This window comes from Podarcis pityusensis, assembly GCF_964106645.2.
Source record: "Podarcis pityusensis genome assembly, chromosome: 9".
Taxonomy (NCBI): domain Eukaryota; kingdom Metazoa; phylum Chordata; class Lepidosauria; order Squamata; family Lacertidae; genus Podarcis; species Podarcis pityusensis.
This window is the reverse complement of record NC_138034.1, coordinates 7,851,890-7,867,749: the sequence shown is the minus strand read 5'-3', so window position 1 is coordinate 7,867,749 and position 15,860 is coordinate 7,851,890. Positions and strand designations below refer to the sequence as shown.

The 15,860-nt window shown below is 41.9% G+C and overlaps 2 protein-coding genes across 9 annotated transcripts in view; one reads left to right on the top strand and one right to left on the bottom strand.

Annotated features, from left to right (window-relative positions):
* LCORL (ligand dependent nuclear receptor corepressor like) overlaps positions 1-13,025 on the top strand; it is a 65,552-nt gene extending 52,527 nt beyond the window's left edge. For 3 of the 5 annotated variants that reach the window (XM_081019754.1, XM_081019753.1, XM_081019757.1), the window contains one exon: positions 6,270-10,582. In XM_081019754.1, the coding sequence (XP_080875880.1) occupies positions 6,270-6,379 (110 nt within the window). In that variant the 3' untranslated portion in view covers positions 6,380-10,582. Of the gene's footprint in view, positions 1-6,269; positions 10,583-12,230 lie in introns of those variants that run through there. The other 2 variants (XR_013990094.1, XR_013990095.1) reach the window with 2 other exon arrangements.
* A 779-nt stretch (positions 13,026-13,804) lies between these two features.
* NCAPG (non-SMC condensin I complex subunit G) overlaps positions 13,805-15,860 on the bottom strand; it is a 36,617-nt gene continuing 34,561 nt past the window's right edge. For all 4 annotated transcript variants that reach the window (XM_081019859.1, XM_081019862.1, XM_081019860.1 and 1 more), the window contains exons 21-22: positions 15,391-15,463; positions 13,805-14,354 (exon numbers count right to left, since the gene is read on the bottom strand). In XM_081019859.1, coding sequence (XP_080875985.1) covers positions 14,249-14,354; positions 15,391-15,463 — 179 coding nt within the window. In that variant the 3' untranslated portion in view covers positions 13,805-14,248. The remainder of the gene's footprint in view (positions 14,355-15,390; positions 15,464-15,860) is intronic.

Genomic DNA, 15,860 nt, shown 5'->3' with positions numbered 1-15,860 from the left:
CACGACTGGACCTAATGGTCAGGGGTCCCTTTACCTTTACTATAGCTCCTGAGGGAACCCAACTTCTCTCTCCAATGTGAGGACTGAACATTTATTCCTACTCTTTTGCTTCCTGTTCTTTATCCAGCTACTGTTTCATCCGACGACTTGCCCTCTTGTCACATTGGGGTCACAAAGGAGTCTTTGAGGAGGAACTATCAAAAGAGTATTCAAAGTCCAAGTTCATAGTCTGTATGGTATTGTCCCTGTCCACATGCTAAATGACATCTTCTTTCCTGGATCTCTTTTAAAAATGTATGTTACATTTGGCCATTTTCCAGTCTTCAGGTATGGAGCTGGTATTTTAGGGAAATGTTGCATAGTTTTGTTAGCAGACCAGCAATAATAACATTTGAGTTCTTGAAAAAAACTCAGGAGGGATAACATTTGCACCTGGTGAATAGTTAATTTTTAATGGGCCAATAAGATCTAGATCTCCTCATTGCCACTAATTGTCTTATTTTAATTTTATTATTTTTATTAAATTTGTATACCACCCTTCATCTGTAGATGCATATAGATCTCAGCCTTAGCTGTTCACACTATCTTTGTGAACATACCAGTTTGGACCTGGTGCTGTTGTACATCTTCCACAGTGAAGACGTACACAAAGAGTCAATTCAGTCTCTCTGCAGTCTCTTTTTCTTCTTTCGGCACCCCTTTCACTCCCTTGTTATCCAGCAGTCCAACCACCTTTGTGGCTGGTTTCCTAGTTCTGATGGTAGTTAACTACATTTTCTTAATGTTTTTAGCAATATGCTGCTCAGATTCTTCTTTCGGCTCTCTTGTTTGCCTGCATTTCTCTTGCCAGTGTTTGTGTTCCTTTTTTGTCTTCCTATGGGCAAGGCTTCCATCTTCTGAAGGAAGGCTTCTGTAATAGCTTCCTTGATTCTGCTCATTAACCACACTGACATCCTGACATCCTCAAGGATTTGATGCTACCGTTCCTGATCTATGTGAGCTTCTATTCTTGCAGTTTTGAGCAGTTGTTTTGGAAAGAGTTAGTTAACACTTTTGAAGGTGCCTTTCAACTTCGTTTTTACCAATCTCCCCCTTTTACCATTTACCAATCTGCTCCCTAAATCTCTAGCAAATAAAACAAGTCTTAGCCTCCTCCCTGACTCCCATCTCCTACAAGATATCTGGAGTATGGCTGGGCGATATATCAATATATCACCCAACACCGGTTTGAAATTCACATCTTGATAATTGTTTCATAATATTTGAGCTGGCAATATATCACGAATCACAATGTGTGTAAGGGTTAGGCGATATCTGGTTTTCAACATCGTGGTAGCTCACCAGCTAAACACTGCAATGTTATCACCAGCTAATTATTGCAGTCTACCACAATGTCTGAAATAAGGAAGGAACTACACAGAGGCAAACAGGACAATGTCCTGGCAACTGCTACTACTTAAGGGTCTAAAATGGATAAATGACAATATTATCAATCATCACACACTCAGTTTCATCAGCAGGCAAGCCAAAACGTATCGAAACAGGACTTTTGGTTTTGGGCTTGGATACCAAATGGTGGTATTCAGGACAATCAAAAGTACGGCGAGAAGTCATAGTGAATACAAATAATCTGGGACTGCCAGCAGGCCTGCTGGGAGGCAGAAACAGCAGTGGCAGAAACAGCTTGCCCTGACCACAGTACGTGTTGATAGTAGCGGCGACAACCTGCAAGGCCTCATGGTGGCAGCACAATCAGTGGTGGCCTACGAGTCCTCGTGGCTTCTGCCACCGTTTCCTGCCACCACTGCCATGATGATGCTTCGCAGGCTGATTATTGTGCCCAGGCTGCCAGTGCTTCTGCCATTGCCAGGCTGCTGCCGTTTGGGCTGCCTTGTAGGCCTGCTCGCAGTCCCAGATTATTTGTATTCACTATCATCATTTATCAGTTTCAGACCCAGAATATTGGGTCAGATATTGGCCAGAATAAAAGACGTACCCGCAAATAAGCCGCAGCTTTAAAATCCAAGGCTTATTTGTGGGTGCGGTCCATCTCCTGGCACTACTGCCCTGAACTGGGGGCGGCCAGCGCTGGCGGTTGGTTCCAAGCACGCTGCGCACCTGCTTCCTGACACTACCGCCTCCTGGCACTGCCTCCCCAGGCTGGTGCCAGGGGAGGCTTGGGAGTAGCGGGCAGGCTATGTGCCATTGCCCCATGCACCCGGGCTGCTTCCAGGGGGGGGAGCCGCGCCGCATTGCCAGTAGCCTCCCTCCCTTCCTTATGGTGGCTTGGGAGAGGCGGTCAGGATGGTCCTGCCCCCTCGACGGCCCTCATGGCCAGCTGTTTCAGCAGTGACACCATAAGGTTGCAGATATAAGCCACACTTGTAACTTTTCACAATTGGAAAATTGCGGCTTCTATTCGGGCCAATATCGTAGTTCCTTCCTAGCTTCAGATACCGTGATATATTGCGATGTTTAGCTGGTGATATATTGCGATACAGTGGTACCTCGCAAGACGAATGCCTCGCAAGACAAAAAACTCGCTAGACGAAAAGGTTGTTTGTTTTTTGAGCTGCTTCGCAAGACGATTTTCCCTATGGGCTTGCTTTGCAAGACGGAAACGTCTTGCAAGTTTGTTTCCTTTTTCTTAACACCGTTAATACAGTTGTGACTTGACTTCGAGGAGCAACTCATAGAACGCGGTGTGGTAGCCTTTTTTGAGGTTTTTAAAGACTTTGGTGATTTTTGAAGCTTTTCCAAAACTTTCCCGACACCATGCTTCGCAAGACGAAAAAAATCACAAGACGACAAAACTCGCGGAACGAATTAATTTCGTCTTGTGAGGCACCACTGTATTGAAAACCATTTATCGCCCAGCCCTAATCTGGAGTTTATCTGATATGAAATATCACACATTTTATGCCAGCAGACCTGACACCTGCACCTGCCAATTGCCCAAGTAACCAATGCTGCTTTGGGTGTGGACTTGCCACCAGCCACCCTTTCCTATTATGTTTAACTGCTTTCTGCCACCGTCCTCTGATGTGAATTAGAGAAGCAGAAGGACTGATAGGTCAATGCTTAATCTGAGACCAAAATGTTAATAAATTGTGCAGATTAGCTGATTAATCAATTTATTAGGGTTGGGGGGGGTGTTACTGTCCTGTACCAAAAGCATTGCTATAGTTGTTCATTCATTTTTATTTCTTTAAAAAAGAAGTAACACATAAAAACAAAACAGCAGAGTGGCAATGCAAAACACTATAGCTTAGTCTTTAAAAAATACCCGCAAATACTGATAAATTGCTGATGAGTACAATATCAGCAAATCTAGTCTTCTGCAAACCTGTTTATAAGACATTAGAAATAAAATAGCAATAGGTACTTCGAAATGCACTGCTGCTTTACAGTTTGACCTCAATGCCACCAAAATCAGGGTTTATGTACAAAATGCCTGCAGCAAGTATAGTCAACTAAAATGGACACGATCCGCACCCAAATGTGTGCCACCTGAAAGCACTGCTGCTGACACGCCTGGAGAGGAGCTAGGTTTTCCTTCTCACTGCACCCCTTAACATGGTGTCTCTCTGGAGGGGGAGAAGCTGGAGAGCACAAATGCACCATTTGTTCCAGTTACAGCTTTTTTCCAAATGCTATTTTCCACGAGGGGGAGAGGGTTCCTCCTAATATTATTTATTATTTGTTTATCCTGTTCCTCCTAATTTTTTTTTTTAAACCAACAGCATGACTGCTTGTCACATTGTTAATGTAACATGCATTAGAATCCCAGCTCATATGCAAAGTTTTAGATAAGACTTGCAAAAGAAAGCTACAGGCATCCCTAACTGGATTATTTGCCTTGTCTACTGTTTCTCCTTTCATCTCATTCTCTTTTTATTTTTTTTCTCATTCTGTTTTTTGTTAGCTGGGGGCTTGAATCTGCCCCGGATGCTCTTGCTGAATTGGGGACAAAAATCCTTTTCAAAAGTTTCAATGCCAGTTATTTTTCTGGATAAAAGCAATTGGCCTTATTTCAAATACATTAGCTTTGAGAGTGAAATATTGGAACTTACCGTATTTTTCGCTCTATAAGACGCACCAGACCATAAGACGCACCTAGTTTTGGAGGAGGAAAACAAGAAAAAAAATATTCTGAATCTCAGAAGCCAGAACAGCAAGAGGGATCGCTGCGCAGTGAAAGCAGCAATCCCTTTTCCTGTTCTGGCTTCTGGGATAGCTGCGCAGCCTGCATTCGCTCCATAAGACGCAAACACCTTTCCCCTTACTTTTTAGGAGGAAAAAAGTGAGTCTTATAGAGCAAAAAATGCGGTACTTAAGATGAGATCCTAAAACAAACACTGGTTGTATATTAAGATGAAATACTAAAACTACATAATTTCTGTTAACACTGATACCCTTTTTAGGGGGACTAAATAGGCTACATACAAAATGTGGAAAGGGAACAATCAAGCCAAAGTTACTCAGTGGGGCAGTATAATCAAAGAATTGTAGGGACCGTGAGGGTCATCTAGTCCAACCTCCTGCAACACAGGAATCTTGCTCAACATAGGGCTTGAGCCCATGACCTTGAGATTAAGAGTCTTGTGCTCTACCAACTGAGCCATGTTAGTAAATCCATAGGATTTTGAAATGCTTACTTTTAGCGATACAATGCCCTGAATTTTGCCTATCTAAACTAGGAGCAGATTTGATGTCTCTTTAACTGGTCACCATACATTGATCTGTGTAGCTAAAGACCTCCAGAATTCAGCTCCAGATGTGCATGGGCATGTACAGTGGTACCTCGGGTTAAGAACTTAATTCGTTCTGGAGGTCTGTTCTTAACCTGAAACTGTTCTTAACCTGAAGCACCACTTTAGCTAATGGGGCCTCCTGCTGCCACCACACCACCAGAGCACGATTTCTGTTCTCATCCTGAAGCAAAGTTCTTAACCCAAGGTACTATTTCTGGGTTAGCGGAGTCTGTAACCTGAAGCGTATGTAACCCGAGGTACCACTGTGCAAATGGGAAGGCAGGTTTATCGGAAGTGGAGGAAGAACTGTGACTTGAAAAGTTTGCTTTCTTAATTTTGGTAGTCAGCGCTGTGATTTTTGTGGCTTACCTTACGGGCAATGAAGCCTGATAAAATGTTCAAAAATGGATTAGTGGACAAAGATGTTATTAAGGTGAATTTAGGGGCTACCACAGCTGATGCTCAGGGAAGACGCTTCTCTGTTCGTCAGCTGTGGAAGCTGGAAGGACAGCAGGTCTTTGTTGAGCCGCTGACCTGATATATGGGGAAACTTTCCCGCACATCTGCTAAGCAGCCGCAAAAAGCCTCTGGCTTGCAAGGAGACCCTCCCTGGAGCCTAAAGGGGACAACCAACCTCTTTGGGCTCTGGGGAAGGTCTCCTTGGGAGGAGGTGCAGCAGGGCTTTGCTGAGGCTCTTCAGCCTTCTGGCGAACAGCTGACACATGGGAAAATGGCTACTGTTAGCTGGAAAGCCCCACTGCGCCTCCAACTCGGAAGGAGTCCTCTTTGGGCCCTAGGAAGGGTCGTCTCGTGAGCCAGAGGTTTGTTGAGGCTGCTCGGATCAGCTGCTCTCCAGATCTCACTTTGTTGTGTGTGAGCTGTGCAAACCCCCATGTGTCTCCAGCTCCTACAAGCCGGAGGCACAACGGGGAGCCTTGACCAGCTCAGCTGAGGTGCAGGGAAGCTTTCAACAAGTATCTGGCTTGCGAGGAGGGAGCAATCTCCAGGGTGCTCCCCATTTCGCTGATGCACACAGGGGTTCAGAACATAACCCCTGTGTAAGTGGCTATCTCAAAACAGAGATAAAAGGAATACGCTTCCTTAGATGATGTAAATACCTTAAATTGATAATTTAGGTAATAATATAATTGAGGCAATAATATAAAGTCTTAAAACACTATGTAGGTGGCTCCCTTGCAAATCACTGACAGACAAATCCTGAATTTGTAAGCTTTGGACAAAGGTCGGGCCTTACATCCCATTGACTTCAATGGAAAAGATTGAAGAGCATGCATGCTTAACTTTCCATTGAAATTACTAAGGCCGGATTATTTAATTTAGCTGAACTATAAAGAAAAACAGCATTTGACAAAAATTGCAAAGAATATATTTGTACTGATTAAATGGGTTTTTGTACCATCAGAACCTTCTGCCAAATCTGTGAATATTGTGAACGCACACACCATTCATGCGAAAATGTGTGAAGTCCGAGTCTTAATTTTCTCTTTTTTATAGGACCTCTTAAACCTGTTGGACTGCCTTTGCTGGGAGGATTTGCAAGCAGAGCTGTTGAATACTCCATGATCCCATTTCAGTTGCCTCTTCATGGAAGCTCCCAAGTCTAACAGCAAAACCCATGAATCGTCAAGATGAGTCCATCTGTCTTGTAGTCCCTGATAAGCATGCAATACTGTGAATGATTGTAAAAACTGAGCAAGCCATTGCTGTAATAACTAAGCAAAACTGCTTTAAAGAGCTAGACACTACCTTTCTGGGGGCTGTTTGGGTTGCTGCCTGGGGTAAGAGCTTCTTCTGATGGTCAGGCATAGTCTTCACAGAAAGTGGCCTGGGGGACTGTGCCTATTCGTAAGCTTCTTATGACTGACTTCTGAACATGCATGCCAAAATCTCTTTAAAATGGTTAGCCATTCGGTCGTGGTGCCCAGAAGTTGCATGCTGGGCAAACTGGCTTCCTAAAATTCCAACCCCCCCCCCCCCCAATGCAGAGTAAAATTGCATTGCTGTGTTTTTATGTGACATTTTGTGTGTATCTTAAGATGTATGCGTGGTGGTTTTCCCCCAAAAGACCTTTGGAAGCAACCCTGCCGAAAATAGCAGCTTCAGAAACCTCTCTCCGACGAAGTTGAGATTGCTGTAATGAGCCCTATTTTTATGTATATTTTTTCTTGGTGTTAAACTTAGCTTTTTTTTGTCTGCAGAGCTTCCTTAAAATTGTCCCTTTGGCAGACAACTTGGTTGACAAGTTGTTTGGTTGGTAAGGGATCTTTACTGGATACTTGGACTTCTGCACTGTTACCTCACCTGAGACAGACTAGCGGGAATGTAACTGTGGAAGCTATGGACTTTAACTAGATGTCATGTGGAGGACTGGGGTTAGCATTGTTGTGTCCTTATTTACCTTAGGGTCGAAAGGGTTTCCCCCAATCTCTGACCCAATCCAGCTCATTAAGCTGGACTCAGGTGAGCATCAAAATAGGTGCACACCTGCATTGGCCTTGCTAGTAGACGCTTGCTTCTCTGCACAGATTCCCCCAGTCCAGGACTACATACTGAGTGCAGAGGGAACTGGGAGTGACTTGAAACGGTTTTGTTCTCGATCAGGACTGATGCTACCCCACGGTGATGAAGTTTGTGTAGCTTGAAATGTGTAGGGTCCCTAGATATTATTCCAGTAATAAATCTACCTCTGCACCGAGCTGTCGATTATTTTCATGTACTTTTGATGGATTTCAAAAGTCTCCAGGTTCATAGCTTTGGGGGGGGGGGGAGTTCTGTAGATTCAGTGGGGGGAAAAGATATACTTCCATTGAGGCTAAACTATTTCCCTCTCTCGCCCCTCCCCAGAGCTAGACCTGCCAGGCTTTCATCAAGCAGAACAGACAATCATGTATAGCTTGGTTCATATTGTAGTCTGCAGCTCTGCTCTTCCTTCCCAGTCTGAGGTATCTGCATGGAAGCACCAAGAAACAGTGTAGCAAGGAGTTTGTGCACATGTATATTACTTGGATGGTGTTTCTTTAGTACTTGAGCATCGCAGTTTATGGTTTAGTTTTGCTTGATAAACTGATTATAAGTTCAGATTTTGGGTGGGGGAGAGGGGAAGTTCAATCCAACATTGTATAATCGCAGTAGGCATTTCTTTTTAAAAAAATTAATAATAATCATGTGTTCAGCTACTCATCTTGCAGATTATATTTTAAATAAATGTATAAAAATGCCAGAACATTTTAACATTTTGTAATGATTCAACCTAAGTAGAATTAGGATTGTTAGATTTGGCAAGAGTAACTATAGGGTTAATCCATCACAGGCTGCTTTTTACAGTATCTGTTTCCGCAGAGTTATGTAAACCTTTGCACTAGAAGGTATAGTTATGCCATCTATAGTGAAAAGGGCACTTATATACCTTTTGAAAGTTGTCGGTCCCATTGTGTCTTTGCCCTGGTATTTCTGCTCAGACGGCCCAAATTATAAATCTTCAAGTACAGTAATGTTCACCAATTACATTATTTCCCTCACCAGCCCAATGGGGAGAAGGAAATTCTTTTTCCCCAGCAGAGGTTGATGGAGGGATTACATGAGCAGAGTATGCACAGATCCCTGAATGTGCATGGCTGATAGATATAGGGGACTTCATTCCCCAAAAGCAGCCATTTGATATAGTAGAATGGTCTGCACAGTGCACATAGAAACCTGTCCACAAATTATCCTCTTCAGGACTATGCCATCTTTTTTAGAAGTCAGGTACTGCCTAAGATAGAGGTTAAATCTAGTTCATATTTACAGACCAGGGATGTGCATGCTTATATATAGGCTCTAGAAGTATGCAGAGTAAATCATTGGGTGGAATGCAGTTACTTTACTCAGTGTAGTCCTATGGAAATGAAAGGATGTGGCTAAGTTAGGTCTCTTAATTTCACTGGATCTTCTCAAGAGTAAAATGAAGTTGAATAACACCCTATGCATTTGGCCATGCGAGAGCTTGAAGTGGCCTACAAGGATGCATTAAAAGCACAAAGCTCAAATATAGAGTAATACAAATGTTTGGAGATTAGTAATACAGCTTGCACTTATGTATTTTTGTAAATAAGCTGATTTGGCCATAAAGGATGCTTGCTTTCCATGGGATCTTTAGGTTTGGATTGTCATGAATGTTAATTAGAGCAGGAGATTATGCATTTACAAACCATGGCTTTCTGGGTCTTGGTGTTGGCAACTACGCTCTGAATATTATTATTAGTAGTAGTAGTAGTAGTAGTAGTAGTAGTAGTAGGTACTACCTATCCTTCACCCTAAGGTTTCAGGGTGGGTCACAACCATTAAAACACAATTCTTAAAATAGTTTAAAACTCCTTGCAATCACAGAAATAAGATGGATCCTAAAAATATACATGTTGGGTATCAAAAGAGGTGTTTACAGCATTTGCTAGAGCGGTATGATTTAGATGTGTGGGGATGGAGTTCCACAACTTAGGAGCTGCAATAGAAGATGCCCTCTCCCGGGCTGTCGCCACCCCCAAGCTTCTGAGGGTAGTGGAATAACAAAAAAGGCCCCCCTCTGCTGACCTTAACACCTGAGAGGGTCTGTAGAGAAGGAAATGGTATTTCAGGTATTTGGGACCTGAGTAGTTTAGGGCTTTTAAACACCTTGCACCTTTTATTGGGCCTAGAAATGAACTGGCAACCAGTGCAACTGTTTTAAAACAGAAGTAATATGAGATCTGAACTGAACTGGTAGCATTGCATTTAGACCAATTGAAGTTTCCAAGTTGTCTTCAGGGACAGCCCCACATATTGCAATAATCCAATCTGGAAATTACCAGAGCATGGAGTACAGTGGCCAAGTCATTTCCAACCCAACAGAACCTTAACTGGTGAACCAGCCAAAACTAGAAAAAAAACACCCCACACCTAGTCCTCATAAATCCCAAGCCTCCAGTGCCACCATTCAATTCATGAGTACCTGGTACCCCATCCAAGACTTTTGAATGTAGGCCACCGTTTTTAAAAGTTGGATTTTAATGGTTGGAATTAACTGATGGTCCCCTTTGGACTTTTTCTCAATGGCAGACATGCACTCATTCCTGTAAGACTTGTGCAGTTATATTAGACATCTGGATGCTTCCACCAGCCCAGTTCCTATACTGTTTGATCGGAATCTGTTCTGAGCATGTACACAGTTTTAGGTGTAGCAACTAGCATAGGACTTATATGAGTTAAAATCTCAGTGATGTCACTGGCTTACTTAAGAGTAGTATTGATCATAACCTGTCGCACCAGTGGTGTATAGCAAGTGACCCATCCTGTAGATTCACGACACAGCAGCCTATACTATAGTTGTCCCCAAATGCAACTCTTGACATTTCTCCATAAAAAAGAAACAGCCACTCATTTATAGGAGAAAATAATATGTAGTGTAACTATACCTTTCAACATATGTGCAACTTAACATACTAAGTAAAATATATCTTGCTGCTTAATTGCACAGAAAAGCCAGGCTCTTTATAAGGGAATGTCATGGCCTGGAATCATGGTGTTCAATGGCTAAGGGCATTCCTTCATTCTTCTTTTTGAGCTAAAATTATGCAACTGGTAGTAAGTTCATCTGAAAGGTGCTAAACCTGGGCACTTCATCCAGTTACCTCACAAAATATTTCTGTATTTTGTGTGGGTTTTAGTGAAACATTGAAAATGTTTGCTGGCAGATGTACAGGTGCGTTTAAAAATACTGTTGAGTATAGCATATAGAGCCTGTATAAACACAGCTTAGTTCCAGTTGAGTTTCAGTTACCCATGTCTATTGGAAATATAGTAAGTGTGCAGAGGTACCAATGTCCTTCCCACATACCCTTTGAAATATTTGCAGAAATCACTTTCAAGCACTGCACTCTCAGATCATCAATCCATGCTATTTAGATTAGCTGCAAAGACGTCTAATGAAGTGGTGCCTCGCAAGACGAAAAGAATCCGTTCCGCGAGTCTCTTCGTCTTGCGGGTTTTTTCGTCTTGCGAAGCAAGCCCATTAGAGGTTTAGCGGCTTAGCGCTACAGTATTAGCGGCTTAGCCGGCTTAAAGATCAGCTGATAAGCGGCTTAACGATCAGCTGATAAGCGGCTTAAAGATCAGCTGATAAGCGGCTTAAAGATCAGCTGATAAGCGGCTTAGCATCAGCTGATAAGCGGCTTAGCATCAGCTGTTAAGCGGCTTAAAGATCAGCTGATAAGCGGCTTAGCATCAGCTGTTAAGCGGCTTAAAGATCAGCTGATAAGCGGCTTAGCCATCAGCTGATAAGCGGTTTAGCGGCTTGGGAAAAAGGGGGGGGGAAGGAAAAAAACCCCGCAGGAACTCGCAAGACATTTTCGTCTTGCGAAGCAAGCACATAGGAAATTCGTTTTGCGAAGCACCTCCAAAACGGAAAACCCTTTCGTCTAGCGGGTTTTCCGTCTTGCGAGGCATTCGTCTTGCGGGGCACCACTGTAGTTGCCTGTTCCTTCTACCACTGCCACCAGAGAATAAACAAGATATAGAAAGTATAATAATTTGAAGTGTACAGGACAGGCTCTACATTAAAAGCAAGCAAATACCCTAATGTATAATTGCAAAACAAAAATGGGGTTGGAACCCATTAACTGTAAGTGTAAGTAATCCCTCAAATCCTATATGAAAGTGTTCCCCAACCCTCAGAAGCTTTTAATTTTTTGTGGGGGGAGAAGAGAAGTTCTGCAAAAGTCATTCTGCTTGTGGCTCTCAGGATCCAACCAAATATATTCCAGAATTGTCCTCATCTCCCCGATTACTGGGAGAGGGTTATGCAAGAGCATACATACATCTGTGCCTTACTACAAGCCAGAGAGCCATGTGTTGTGCAATTTGCAGACTTGAGAAAGTTGTAGCTTTTCCTAAACAGAGATTCACACCCATGACTGCACTAGACGTCTGCACTAGAAGGCAGAATAGACATGTATTGCAGTTCCAATACATGCACTGAGAAGCCCAAACAACTTTACCATTGTTAAGTTATTTTATATACATGTCTCTAGGTGTACTGAGTAGTAGAATAAGTCCGTAGCTTGTAGAGTATTCCAGCGCTGGAAGCAGACAGTTTCTGCCTCTGCAAAGCCCAAGAGGTTTCAACGTTTTCCATTTTTAGAAGCGTTAATTAAAACTTTGCTCGAAACCACTACACCCTCGTGACGTTTTCCAGATAGAGAAGTAGGACACTGCTAATCACTTTGGAGACTCCTGTTCCTGATTGGGAAATCCAATTTCATAGTAGTTGTGAGATGGGATCTGTGTATGCTCAAATAGCTCAATCCAATAGGACAGGGCAGCACTTAGAAAGCCAATGAAACCTGATATTCTGGACAGTGCAATAAAATTCAGGTTGCTGCATCTACTTTAGATGATAGTTTCAATTTTTAATCTAAATTTAATTCCTGTCCTCCCTCTAACCAGTTTCTACATATGAAAAAAACAGAAAACTGGAACATATTTGACACAAGATAAGCACCCAACCTGTGAAAATAATGATGTGCCTTAAATCTACCCATGGAGTAGAAGCTAAGTTTCACAACAGCATCTCTGGTCAGCTGTATAGTTTTTAACCAAAAGCTCAAAGATGAAGAGAACAAGGAGTTTGCAGCTCTTCTTGCACTATTGTTTTGTACATTGTGTGCAATTGTTTTTTTCTGCTGAATAAGCATTTTTGATCATGAGATGACATGCTGGGGTTGTGGCTTCATAGTAAACCATGAATATTGTTAGTTGGCTGTGACTCTTTGCATGTAAATACGAAACAACTTCAGTATAGGTCATAAGAATGAGATACTGTCTTTTTTACAGTATGCTGTATTTCTTTCTATTCTTTTGCCGCTAATGATATATTCTCTGGTTTTATTTCGTGCACAGATGTTAATATATTTATGTAACGTGATGTGTAAAAGTTATTCATACATTCAGTAGATAGTTTACCTTGGTGCAAAGCTGTATAAAAATGCAAAGGGTTTTAAAAATCTTACAGATTATAATTATTAAAATGTATGGTATGCTTTCTAAATCATAATTTTCACCTATTCTATGAAATGTATGTCATTTTTTAAAAAAATAATCTGAAGGGCCATTGATTGTAGAGAAAACAGACTCAGTCATTTCCTAAGCCTTCATTTTATCAACATTTTGCTAAGTGTTTGGTGATGGGGGTGAAAACTTGTAGAAATTACATCAAACTAAGATTAAAATGGTTATAAACTACATTCTGGATTTTCTGTCTTAAAATGGTTACATTGTCTATAGTTTGTTTTAAAAATAGATTACTTGCTACTTCTAGCACACACAGAGAAGGCAGTCCTGGCACCATGTTTTCAAATATGGAGCATATTATATCCTACAGCCAGTTTAAACAATCAATCAATATAAATCAACCATTCAATATTCACTCTACAACCAAGATTTCAAAGAAACCCACCTCATTTCCAAAATACTCCTAATAAAATACAGCAGCATTTTATGCCTTTACACAGCTTTAAGTATTATGAGCACTAACTTTTTTTCCACCGAAACGTGACAGTTAGTGGATGAGAATTCTAGCCCACAAGGTGTACCCAGGACTAATGGATCAGCCATCTCTATCACTACTCCCACCACCAATGGTTTCTTTTTAATAACAGTATGAGACACCAGAAGGCAGCCCTGTATAAAGAAGCTTTTAAAGGTTTGATGTCCTACTATGTTTTTATATATGCTGGAAGCCACCCAGAGTGGCTGGGGCAACCTAGTCAGATGGGCAGGATAAATATAATAATTATAATAATAATAGCAAGGTACAGTGGGCAACTTGAACTGACTTATGTTTCAGATACATCTCAAATATAAAGGCCATAAGTCTGAAATTTTAAGGTTTCAGACTTCTAGAATTTTATGCCAGTCCGATCTACCAAAATTCTGCATAATATGTTTATAATCCCACTTTTACCACCACCTTTGAAGCCAAAATAATCTTACAGCCATCAAACTGGTAAAGATGAGCAACATCCAGTAAATGTCCTTTATTTCATCTTTTAAAAGAGCAACTTCAACAGTACATTTATACATTTTGCATGGTAAAAAAAACTGACCTATAATCCATAAATAGGTTAGCACCTGCACCATATGCAGGAAACAGAATACAGCTTGCAATTAAGCCAGATATGCAATGTAACCTCATTAGGTGGTACTATTCACAAATCATCCACATTGTGCACTACTGTCAAATCTTTAAAAAAAAATGCAAGTCAGAAAAAACTCTCCCAAAATTAAAGAAGAAAGTATTTGTCTTTGCATACCCAAGTCTAACCATTTATTGCATGTGCACACACAAAAAGGATTAAGCAGAAAATGAGTTACCGAGCAGGTATGCTTTGCTTTGTTTTTTACATACAATTATTTAAAAGTGGGTTTACATCCAGCTGCACTGGTCTACTTTTCGGTCAGTTGAATTATTTGTCCAGAAGCTTGGAGAGATTCATTCTGGTTTTTTCAAGAGCTGTTGCTTTTGCTCGGCGTGGTGGTCTTGCCAGTGAAACAGATTGTTGATCTTCTTCACTGCAAAGTAACAGGGTTTAGGAATCATTAATCCACCATTTTAAACTAGAAGCAGCACTCATTTATTTGTGTTATTGCAAATTATTGTGTGAAATTCAGCCTTCTTTACCTCTCTGTTCTGGGTCATATGCACCTCTGCTTTATCTGCCCATTCCCACCCCCAGCTGGGGTGAAACTACAGAGATGGCCATATCTTGCATCACCACACAACAAGCAGCACTCGCCTGGGACCAGCATGAAAGTATCCCAATAAAGCCTAGGCAGGCTGGTACTGGTAGAGGCCGTACAGACCCTAGACCCTAAATTGTTCAGGACTTTCTAAGTGGGTCTGATAACATGCATGAGCTCTTTTGGGAGAAAGGGCAGGTTGCAAAACAAATTAACAATATATAATATAAGCCGCAAGTGTGGATCCTGCAAGATCAGTACAGTGTTACGTAACACCTACCGTATTTTTCACTCCATGAGACGAACTTTTTCCCTCCTAAAAAGTAAGGGGAAATGTCTGTGTGTCTTATGGAGCGAATGCACTGGATGGCAGAGGGATCCCTCGGCTGCCACTGCAGTCGCGAGCTGAGGGATGCCTCCGCAGCCGGAGCCATGGCTCCCGTCCGTCACTCGCTGTAAAGTAGAGCAAGAGCCGCTGACACACTCTGCGCAGCTCTTGCTTTTCTTGCTTTAGAGCAAGAGCCGTGGAGAGCGTATCAGCGGCTCTTGCTTTGCTGGCTTTACAGCGAGGTATCGCCTACATAATGGTGACCCAAAGTCCCAAATGATGGCAGCACCAAACAGCTTCGTATACATGTTTCAAAGCACTGAGGGAACTTTGTAGCCCTGCAGGGCCCCACAGCTCAACTGCCACAGGGTCAAGTCACCCAAAGCTGCAGTCCTGTTGTATATATGTAAATCAGCAAATGACTAAACAGATCAATTTAGCTGAATGTCTGCTGGTGGGGAGATGAGTGAGAATTATAAATGTTTGTCCAATTGAAACAGGAGTTGCTGCATAAACATTCCATGTTTGCACACAAATTACCTTTCACTTTCGGACTCCACAATTCTGTTATTTCCTCTTCTCGGCACAGACTTCTCTTCCGTTTTTCTCAGACCTAAAAGACCACAAATTACCTTTTTCTCCCTCAAAGACTGCCTTTAAAATTGTAGAACTAGTTTCTCTACCCATTTTCACTGCTCCACCCGCAGAGTCCCTGCAAGCACATTCACTGTACTGGCAGTTCCTGACACAAAGTCTCTTTAGCATGCCTGGCTTCTAGCAGGTTGTAAGACTACAGCTCCATCAACACTCAAAGGCTCAACAGGGTCAAAATGAAATCTTCTCTAATCTAAGGGACAGTTCTGTAAGCCAATATTAGAGGGCTTGTAAAGGCCTTAAGGACTATAAAGCCACAAATGTATCTTATCCAATATGTGTTACAGTAATAGCAAAATTATGTGAATGTCTCTGTACATTTTGAGTCACTTACAGACTCATTGTTAAAACTGTGT